The sequence below is a fragment of the Thermobia domestica genome, chromosome 2 (assembly GCF_964235325.1).
Source record: "Thermobia domestica chromosome 2, izTheDome1.hap1.1, whole genome shotgun sequence".
NCBI classification, from domain to species: Eukaryota; Metazoa; Arthropoda; class Insecta; order Zygentoma; family Lepismatidae; genus Thermobia; species Thermobia domestica.
In genome coordinates, this window is record NC_137455.1 from 87,608,584 (window position 1) to 87,620,188 (window position 11,605).

An 11,605-nucleotide genomic window follows, 5' to 3' on the forward strand; every position below is an offset into this window, starting at 1 on the left:
AAGGTAATAATTAATTAATATGGTCAAAAACTTCAATTACAGTAAATTGATTTTTTTATATATGTATTTGTTTTTTATTTTGTCACCTAGGAACGTATCCCCTATAATCCTATATAAATTACCATTCCGTATTCACGGTTTCTGTATTCGCGGCATATTTATGGAACATATACCCCGCGAATAAAGAGCTTTTACTATATAAGTCAAAACAAGGGAGGGAGGCAAATTAAGCAATTCGTTTATGTTTTAGTAGCTAAGAAGGTAGTTTAAAGACTTTGTTTACCTTTTGGATTGTTTAGAGTGAACTGCATTGTAATTGGTGGGATTGGTTGAGAATAACCAATCAGATGTAAGGGATCTCAAAAGCTGTCTTTTGTCATTGATTTTTTTTTCATTTTATTCAGGGCGAAACTGTTACACTTTAAGTTTTTCAAAATAAAATATATTATTGGGCTTAGTGAGTAATTAGATTTGAATCAAATTAAGTACAGAAAACAGAGCTTTTGAAGAAAGGGGATATCACAACTGGATTTTCAATAATTACATAGGAATATACTTTTCATGGAAATATTCCTGTTGTCTCGTTAAATTATTTTATATGTTTTATGTCAAATCTACCCCCAAAATTAAAATAAGTTTTATTTGCACTCCCAGTAGAGGAAAAATATATTTGACGAACAGTATCACTGGCACGTACATATTTCATACCAAGGTTGTTCAGGCGCTAATAACGCCAGAGGCAAACATACTTTACGAGATGGAATCATATCATCTTCCATCATCTCAGTGTAAATGAATCGGTCGCTCATAGGACAGATAACAGTTCCTGTCGCTAATAGGACTGTCGCTTCTGGGACTAATTCCCTATTCCCCCGTTCTAGAAACACCCTTGTCTAGCGGTTGTCCTATGAAACTCTAGCCCACGTTACAGCTTTTCACGTGGTTTTTGGTTCATTTATTTCGGACTTTTCACTACGAAGATACTATGTTTGCTGTGTAAAAATGAACCTTTTTGAAAATGGACTTGGATCCTTGAGCTCTGAACGACCCATATCTAAAAATATTTTTTTTAAAAAGCCCTAAGTTGAAACCTATCGAAACGTATAAAATTAGTTTCTTCGGTTTACTCGAAATGATGCCCTTTTTTCTTCCCCTAAAACTCATGTTAAACGATTCTAAGTTGTACGAAGACTGAGAACCAACATGTATGGTATGTATTAACGAATGCCTGCGATATTTTAATTTCAGAACCGCAATGTAGTAAAGAGCCCTTTGTTTTCTGAATACAACACAAAAACTTGTATCAATGATTTTTTTTTTTTTATTGTTTAATATCATTTCTACTAGTAGTCCAATCTTCGACTACAACACTTTCTCGCAAGTTAACTGATAAGCATTTAAACAATGCAATAGACGATTAAAAAAAAAAAAAAAAAAAAAAAAGGGAAAAAGAGACGAAATAAATTGTGGATCACCACATCGATCTGCTGTAGCCACGAGAAATCAAACCATTCACACGGGAACAAGTGTTGCCACAGTCCTAGCTCTGGAATGGCTTGAAAAATAGTAGTTTATCGTTATAGAAGTCACATAATATTAACAATATGCTATATTGAAGAGTAATATAAGCACATATCATGAAACTAATGATTTCTTTTTTTTCTCTTCATTACAACATATCCAAATAGAATTCAAATTAAATGAAATATTTCAGTTTAACATCCCACAATTATGCCCTTCAAGCTAAAGGAGACAGAAGGAGAATGCAATGAAAACAAAAGTAACGAAAAAACTAGATAAATCTGTCTTTCTGCGAAGACTATTGAAGAATCAGTAAGCAAGAGGGTGAAAATTGTAACATCGCTTTCTTTTTCAGCAGGTCAACTGGTAGGCCACCCTCAACTGGAAGGACATGTTGAATTATCCCTCCCATGTAACAAAGAAACACGCGGTTTCCTTCAATGGTGTTCCGCTTCTTTTGTAGCCGCCTGGGGGCGGTTTGAGCGATTTTTACTATACTTGTAAGCCACCATTTGGGAGAAGGGCCATGGCCTTTGTGGTCCCCTGGTAGGGCAGCTCCGTAGAGCTACTTTTCTTTTTTATCGTGTTGAGGTACCATATATACACTATCAGACCCAATGGCACGTGTTAGTCGCCCATTTGGATATCGGTTTCCCTCATCCCCCGGTAGGGTTAGAAAAGGTTATTGCTATCTCGTGAAAAGTACTTAATTGTGTCTGTCACCTCCATACGTCCCATTTTGAGCCCGTTGGGTACCACGACTGTTGACTCCAATACAAGTTTGCTTGAGCTTTTCGTATGTTTCAGAAGCTGTATGGTTCAAGCGAAAACAAATTAAAAATGGGTAAAATGGAAAATGTTGATATTGAATTTGCAAAGAAAGAAGCAAATACAAGGGGGGAAAAAAGCACGTTTGGAAAAAATGAAAGAGCGTGAAGAAGAAAATAAAAGTTACTTTTTGAACGTACATCAATTCCTCCAGATGCATGTGAACAAAACAGTTCAACTGAAAGTGAAAGTAATTCGATACATGAAGAAGTGGTTTCGTCTTGTGATCCATCCCCAAAGAAAAAAGGTAGAAAGAATATTTTAGACAGTAACGTAACTGCAAGCCTTGATGCAGCAAAGTTAAGTGACAAAAGCAGCTGTTGTTTTGACTAGAACACTAAAAATTGTGGGATGCGACCCTTTCGAGTAAAATGTGAACTAATCTATTCGCCGTCTTAGAATCAAAAGCAGAGAAGGGAGAGCTCAAGACTTAAAGAGTGAATTTTCAGCTAGTGTGCGTTTGGCCGTTCACTGACACGGAAAACTCTTAGAAGATATTTCAGATAGTGAAATGGTTGATAGATTAGCAATTATTGTTTCAGGAAACAGCATTGAGCAGTTACTAGCTCTTCGAAAACTTGAATCAGGAACAGGGGAAGCAATAACTTGTGGTGTTAATGAAACACTGAAATCCTGGAGAGTTAAGGACCAAGTGAAATGTATGTGTTTTGATACAACATCAGCAAATACTGAGTTACGTAGTGGAGCAAAAGATGAAAAAAGAAATGCTTTATTTGACTTGCTGACATCATATCCTCGAAATTATGCTTGGAGAAGTTGTTAGTAAGTCAACAGGGCCTGACATCTTGCTGTTCAAGCGATTTAAGGGTTTGTGGAACTCGATTGATCACAGTAATTTCAATCCCGCCACATCTGACAGTTTACTTCATAAAAATGCTACCAACAGTGTATCAAATATCATTGAATTTGCTATAAAAAATAAATAAAAAAACTCAGGAGTTTCAACCACGAGAAGATTACAAAAAACTTTTAGAGCTCACAGTCATATTCCTTTGAGAAGTTCCAGAAAGAGGTATACATTTTAGAGTTCCAGGTGGAGTGCATTGAGCCCGATGGATGGCAAAGGCAATTTACTCGCTAAAGATATACTTATTTAGAGATCAGTTCAAACTTCCTAAACAAGAAGAAAGAGTAATTCGTAACATTTGCTCATTTGTTGTGAAAGTTTACGTTAACAGCTGGTTTCAAGCACCATCTGCTTGTACTGCCCCCAGAAATGACTTGAAACTTTTGAGACATTTAAAGGAATATGAAGGTGTCAATGAGGAAATTTCAAAGTGTGTAATGATTTGTGGTACTATCAGAAGAGCTTGTTGCGCTTGCTTTTTTTGATGACTATGTTCCTTAGGAAACTAAGAAGAAAATGTTGGATGCTTTAAAAAATGAGACAATGACGAACCACTGAAACATGCCCAAATTGATCCTGATATCATTCTTACAAAGGACTTGCAAGATTTTGTATCCGGTAACACCATGAGGTTTTTCAAAATCCTGGACCTACCATCAGAACTTTTGCAAACAGATGTAACTAATTCATTTAAAGTTATTAATGACGTAGCTGAACGTAGGGTTGCGCTGATGGAAGAGTACAGCAAACTTCATACAAAAGATGAAGAACAAAAGCAGTAATTACTCTTGTTAGTTAAGCAATTTAGAAGCAAGTATCCGGACTCAAAGAAATCAACTTTGATGTCTTAACATGAAGTAAAAACTGACAGTATATTTTATTAACAGTTTTTTTTTAAAATTACTATTATATAGTAGCAAGGTATTTACATGTTTATTAAATATAACTTCTCTTGTAACTAAATTTTATTATTAATTCATTCCTAGTTTTTTTTTTTAAATGAAAACTTTACAAGGTGATAGCGACCCCTAAAAATTAGTTTTTTTAAAAAATACAGTAACTCTTTTCTATGTGATAGATCAAAATGGCAGGGTGCTCTAAAAAATATTGGTGAAACAAGTTTTTTCACTTATTTAAGGACCACCCAAATGTACATCTTGCCCTTTGACAAATCTTATGAAAGTGATTTCTCGAAACAAGTTACAAAATCATCAAACTAATTTTTTCAATCTTTGAGATTATCAGCAGAGTATGAGAAAGACCATATTTAATTACATATTTGCACTGTTGTCCTCATTTTAAAGCTATTGTATTGGTTGAAAACAGCCTGAATGTCTCACCAATATCTAAGAACGAATTCAATGAAATCATGCTGTCTACTACTTCAACGCCCATAATATACTCCTGTAACGCCATCTCTGATGCAAAATGGTGCTAATAGTGCTGAGTAGCAAGTATACCAGTTGGATCACTAATCGATGAGTCAAGGTTTCAATACTTTCTTCTGGAAAACTAGGAGTTACAGTATCTTTTCTCTCTCTCCCTCTTCGAAACACTTGTAGATGCACTAAAAGTTTTTGAAGGACTGCTAAACCTTCTGAAATTTCCCTGATTCTTCTGCGTAATACAACAGATTTCCCTGACTCTTGGCATATTCTGAAGCATTTCCTTGACTCACTGTAATAATTTTCTTAACTTTCAAAGTCAATGTGAACCCTGTTAGATGTCCTTGTATACGTATCATTGGACGATATATAACCAATATGAGATAATTTCAGAATAATTAATCATATTATTCTCATTTCGTATTTTATCAAGTTCTTCAAACGTTGCCCTAAAATATACTATTTGTGATTATCTTCAGAGCGATTCTTCAACTGCTTAGTTCTTAATAAGCGTGTCTCGTAAAGTCTCAATATTTAACTCAGGAGTGCATTATTTTTAAAGTGACTATAAACTAGAGAACAAAAGTACCCAACTAAACATTTAAAGATGTTTGTATTTATGTCCTTAAGTATATTATTTTATATGGGAATTCATACATGTCAAGGTTATGTAATTCATAAGTAAAATGTCTTCAGCTGTGTTTCTAACTTTTACGGACATGTTCCATAAATTCTTGTAGAGGTACTAAGTAATTCGAATAAATATTAGCGGAAGTTTAAAATGTGATCTATTGATATAAATAATTTTATAGAAAAGTTACATATTTATTAGAATATTCTAAATATATTGTAAGAAAAGTACGAGAAATTTCTGAATCTTTCTAAGCACGTCTTAAATAAATATATTTTATACAAAAGATCTGCAAGCTACGCATATGTAAGAAAAGACTTTGAGAGTAATACGAAGTGCAATAATATTTAACCCTTTTGGAATTTTGGTCTTTTCAAGGTAAGTTTAGACCAGGCCTGTCCATGAATTGGCTCCCGGAGCCGAAGCGTGAGCGAGCACGAGCGGAGACAAGAACAGGTGAGCACAGGTGCTGGTAGCTTCGCCCCTTCCACTGCATCCGATAAGTGTTGCCAACCACACATGATGGCAAAAAACCTACGGCCAAGCCTGGTCAGAGAAATTCGCACGATGTTGAAGCATTGAGCAGACGGAAGCGTGAAATGTGCAGGTGTGCTCTCCCCCTCCCCATTTCGAAAGCAGTGACGCGTAAACACTGCAGGAAATAAAATTGGTACGTTTTTTGGTCGAGGAAGACGCGTGATAGAGGTTACAGTTAGCGTTGAAGTAACTAACAAATGAATAAGAAAGAAAGAAACTAATATTAAACATGTCAGCTTACAGACGTAAAAACGACTGCAAAATTCGGAAATGAATTGTTTCAGACCTTCTTAGCTTGCTTACACAATTCGTGACGTTGTATTACATCAGCACTCGGTCTGTAACTTGTCACTCGCTTCACGTTTGCTAAGTTGTAAACGCCTTTCGTTGCTAGATTGATAGCAGAACGACGGGAGGTTGAAAATAATAATAATAATAATAATAATAATAATAATAATAATAATAATAATAATAATAATAATAATAATATCGTGTTCGAAATATGCATAATACCTGCTTGAGTTCTGCCGTAAATTGCCACTGGATGCTAATATAGGCAAAGAAACAGAGATGAGGAACAATTCGAAAATCAGATTATTTGAGCAGATTTTATTCGAAAATATATTATTCAATTAGAAATCATCCAAATTGTCTATACTTATTAGATTTCTGTAGCTACAAAATATAAACATTGTAATAGCTTTTATAACTTACCACAGAAATCCGAGATCGTAGACAAAGGTCCCAGAAGAAAATCACTTGTTGCACATTCTCAAAAGTTCGAAAAATGCAATCACATTTGCCGAAGCGTACTCAAGTATCTTAACGCCACAAGAGACAAATGTCTGACAGTTGCAAATCAAAATTCAAACCAACAGAACACGAAAACGCACAAAGAAGGCCGAATGTGTATAAAGTTAGAAACACAGAAAAAAGAAAATACACTATAAACACTAGTAACTGACAAGTGTTTTGCTTCAAGCCTTGTTCTCTGAGGCAGAGGTACCGCACAAGTGTCTCTATACGAGGTGATATTGTTTGCACACAGCTTAGACGTAACAAACATTCCAGGTGATGGTTGGACAACGAACTTCTCTGGTTTGATTTCGTCAGTCGCATTTTTGAAAATAATTGCTCACATACATACGTCGAACCAAACATTGACATAATATTGGCAGCATTTCTATGCAGTCGCGGAAATCGACATCGAGGGAAATTTCTATAGGACTCTTTGTAAATTGCTCTTCTAATGGAATTTCTCTTTAAATTCCCTGTCGCACACTAAGTCTATAAGTTCTAACTGAACATCAGAAGGAGCGTCTTCAATGTTTGTAGAGAATGGGGTGGCAAATACCCTGAAGCTCATCTCCAAACATGTTATGTCCTGAAATCTGGTTTCAAACTCGTCCTTAAGGCTAAGCAGCAAACTGCGGTAATGAGTCGAGTCAAGAAGTTTACCGGACTCTTGTAAGGTGCCTAAGCTGGGAAAGTGAACCAAAATCTTGTTTTCAAATTGCTGCGCCCAAAGGGATAGCTTCATTTTGAACGCTTCGACGCGATCGCACATATTTGTAATTAGCAGATGTTGACCCTGCAAAGAGAGGTTAAGAGCATTGAGATGAGTAGTTATGTCTGCCAAAAACACAAGGTTGCATCTCCATTGGCCGTCTTTCAGTTCTGGCACGGAATGATCGTTCATATCGAGAAACATATCAATGTCGTTTAGTAACTGAAAGAACTGGTTTAACAAGTTCTCAAGGCTCAGCCAGCGCACCTCAGTATAATAAGGTATATCTCCGTATGCACTGTTTAGGTCTTTGAGGAAGGATTTAAATTGGCGATGTCTCAGTCCATGTTTTCTGAGGTAGCTGGTGGTACGAACTACAACGTCCATGACATCGTTCATCGTTACACTCTTTGCACACAACTGTTCCTGATGCAGCATACAATGAATTCCCCTTATATCATGCAACACCCCAAGCTCTTGCAGTTTTTGTTTTAGTCGCGCCACAAACCCTGCTTGCTTCCCAACCATAGCAGGTGCCCCATCGGTCGCTACAGAAAGCAGTGCATTCCACGCAAGGCCTGTATTTTCGACACTTTCTTCAACACATGCAAGAATGCCAGCGCCCGTTGTGGTGCCCTTCATAGGTACTATGTGCAACAGTTCCTCTCGAATCTCCAGATCACTATGTACATCACGAATAAAGATAGCAAGCTGCGCAGTATCTGTAATATCCGTACTTTCGTCGAGCGCCAGGGAAAATGCAATAAACGTTTTCGAAAGTTCCGATAGCTGGCTCAAAACATCATCTGCAAGATGTTCTATGCGTCGCGTAATAGTCTGTCGGGAAAGTGGAACCGATTCGAACTGCTGTATTCGAGATGGACAAAAGTCTTCTGCTGATATTACTATACACTCCTTTATTAGGTGTCCATCTGTGAAAGGGCGCAACAATCTCGCAATATGCAACGCAATTTTGTAACTCGCCCGCACAGAGGCTTCACACGTTCTCTTCCCGTCTTCCTTTTCCGATGCGGCCTTATTCTCTTTCAATTTCTTCAATTCTTCTTTGCGAAGATGTCCCTCAAGTTTCCCGTATTGCTCCACGTGATAAGTATTGTAGTGACGTTGAAGGTTGAACTTTTTAAATCCGTGTAATGTTTTAAAGCACACTAAACATTTGGCTACACCTCTTCTTCAACAAAGAGATAATCCTCCTCCCACTGCGTGTTGAACTTAAGTGTAGATGTAGAGCAGCGTCGTTTCGCCATCTTACCGCTTTCAACTCTTTACAACGACTGTGCTCGATACTGGTCTCTATAAGATGTACACAGGGGGAGTTAGTGGCTAGATAACTAACGTACTATGTATGTAGGTGCCAAAACTGGAAGCACGGATGATAGTAGGCTGAGCATAAGTGGCACTAGTCGCTGCCTGCTATACACTAGTAAAGCTGTTTCGTCATGTACTTAATCTTTACTTTTTTACTACTACTACTACTAATAATAATAATAATAATAATAATAATGCGTATTATTATTAGTAGTATTAGTATTAGTATTAGTATTAGAATTATTCGGACCAAAGAGGGATGAAAATGGGGATTGGAGGAAATTCATAACGAGGAATTGCATAGTTTATACCCCTCACCTAACATTGTTAAGGTCATAAAGTGTAGAAGGTTCAGGTGGGCAGGCCATGTAGCCAGAATGGAAGAAATTAGAAACGCTTTCATAATTTTAACTCAAAACCCAATTGGAAGACCACTAGAAAGACCTAGGCGTAGATGGGAAGACAATATTAAGATGGATCTTGCAGAAATAAGAGTACAGAGTAGAACCTGGATCCAGTTGGCTAAGGACAGAAGTTAGTGGAAATATTTTGTAAACGCGGCATTGAACCTTCGGGTTCCATAGGCCATAGAGTTAGTTAGTTATTATCTAAAAGAAATGTTCAAATGTTGTTAAGAGACAATTACACAGAACTGAATTCCGACCAAACACTAATTTGCCGGAAGGAAATTCCAGTGCAGTCCAGCCCACTTTAAGCGTTATCCGTGCAACCCACGTTTCATGTTCAAGACATTGGGAATAATTGTTCGTATCATTCAGTTGGAACGTTTCCTTCCGAGTTTACGCTGTTACAGTAGACCTACAACATTGTGACTTTCAAAATCAGTCCGTAACTATCGAAGAAAGACAAGCGTGTAGCTTCAGTCGTTGATATGATTTAACATTCTTTTTCACTTTTAACAAGCCACCGGCAAGCAACCAGCCAGGGACAATATATTTTTCATTATTAAAAAGACACTCCTTGTTTAAAAAAAAAAAAAACTAATGGTAGTCACTAATGGTCACTCTTAAAAATGGAAAGTCTCTTTGGCTCTCTTAATATTTTGTTTGATTCTTTGCGATCAAAGTTACTTTAAAAGTGGATAAGAAATACTATTCTTCCTATTGATAGTGCAATAGTGGCTTCTAATCTCCACAACCAACCCCTTGCTAAGCCTATTCGTACACACATACATGCATAAGCTAATTTTCTGGAGATAATACTTAGATAATTACAAACAAGTGCTACAGTATTTTTTTTTTTCGTATCAACAGATTATCTCTTTTCCTAAAAAGCGAAACAACTTAATATAACAAACCCACACTCGGATTAAGAACTTCATAATATATATATATATATATATATATATATATATATATATATATATATATATATATTGAAAACTGGTTTTCCATTGGGCAAACTAGCAAATTTTTATAAATGTAAGCGCTGGTTTGGTTCCACCATATCCTTCTTTAACAAAAGGAAAGAAAAAAGAAAAGGAACGTACATAGTTTATCATTTGATTGCTGTTACAAGTTTGTCTTGTCTATAGTTAACGGTTACCAGATTGTAAAAAACACTTTACACTAAATGGCAATCAGTTACCATACATACTTTTTTTTTATTTGGTAAGCTAGTGATTACCGCCAAGGTTGACAACACTTCCGCTCCTCTAAGGACGAAACCCGAAGATGCACGAAGTACGAACAACGTTATTTGCACGTAGAATGCTCGTGAGTGTTCACGAGGAGAATTTCCACTATCTGCTCGCCGTGGCCAGGGCTGGTTTAGACTTTCAGTTAAGCAGCTATTGCATCATCACTATTTATTCTAGAATCATAGTTCATGCGTCATTCACTTTAGAATAAAGCAATCTTCTAAACGGTACCATGTGCATGTCCGTATAGTATACCTGAAGAGGAGAATTCGAGGAAAATGGGGAATTTGTTCAGAAAAAATCCATTTTTCAAAAGTTTAGGTCCCTCTGGAGCGGCTCTATGTTAACGTACAGATCTCAAAATCACATGAAAAATACTAAGTGAATATGTAATACGTGTGCAAAATATCAATCAAATATCTTGAAAGCTAAAGAAGGAAAAAATATTTCCTTTAGGCATAACAAAAATAGAATATTAGATAATGCAGAAAACTGAAAAGCAGAAACTTATACTTACTTTATGATGATGGTGTGTGCAGCTCCTGCCAGTAGACCCCGTCATTTGACAAACATACAGAGACTTGGCATTCTCTTCACATGTATATGATCCTTTTGATATTTTCTGTTCTGTTATAATACGACTTACAATTCCTTTGCTTTCCAGTTCTCACAATCGCATGTCGAGCAACATCAGAGATATCACTCCTTGATGTGCTGGGACATACGACTGTGACGGACTACCACTCCCAGTTTTCCCAAATTCCACAAGCTGTTTCACCGGAAGTTCCTGAAACTTATCATGGGACTTCACTTTCCCCTTCATCGCACTATCATTACGAAGCAGTTAACGATCACCACGTTGAGCAAGTGAGGTTGCTCATTTGATTGTTCTCCTCTTCATACTAAATGTAGTGGCCATTTGATCAGCTTTGTCAACATATCCCATACATTATTATATGGGAGGAGAAGTGATATACAGCCTTGTAAGAAAGTTATGTTTAATTTATGTTCACCTCTCTGGAATGATAGAATGTTACCTCTCTTTAGTCGCAATTGCTTGCGACCAAAATTAGGTGGCATTCCATTACAACAAAAACAGAAATATCGGAAAATGGGGTGGAAGGTGTGGTAAAGGAAAGAGGGTTCTTTGTAAAGTTATTTCATTATTTGCGGTGATCAAATGAACTCCAACAAGCATGTTTTTTATTTTTGTCTCTGTTGATTAAAGCAGGAAAAAAAGACTATTGTGCTTCAAAGTGACTGTTTCGATACCGAAAGATTTCTCACGCGTTAGGCACTTGTGGTGGACTAAAATAAAACATAGAAGCTTATTCTGCAT

At 36.6% G+C, this 11,605-nt stretch overlaps 1 protein-coding gene across 1 annotated transcript; it reads right to left on the bottom strand.

The window, feature by feature from the left end:
• Positions 1–7,016: 7,016 nt before the first annotated feature.
• On the bottom strand, positions 7,017–11,089 carry LOC145679097 (general transcription factor II-I repeat domain-containing protein 2A-like). Its single transcript, XM_081749691.1, has 2 exons — positions 10,938–11,089; positions 7,017–8,469 (listed from the first exon to the last, which is right to left on the bottom strand). Exons 1-2 carry the CDS (start codon positions 11,087–11,089, stop codon positions 7,017–7,019), a joined length of 1,605 nt encoding a protein of 534 aa, XP_081605817.1.
• Positions 11,090–11,605: the final 516 nt, after the last annotated feature.

Excerpts from the sequence above, each read along its gene's own strand:
- LOC145679097 (XM_081749691.1), bottom strand. The coding sequence starts at position 11,089 with ATGAAGGGGAAAGTGAAGTCCCATGATAAGTTTCAGGAACTTCCGGTG. Across the intron at positions 8,470-10,937 it reads ATGTTGCTCGACATGCGATT|AAGAGGTGTAGCCAAATGTT; the intron begins GTGAGAACTGGA and ends TCTTTGTTGAAG.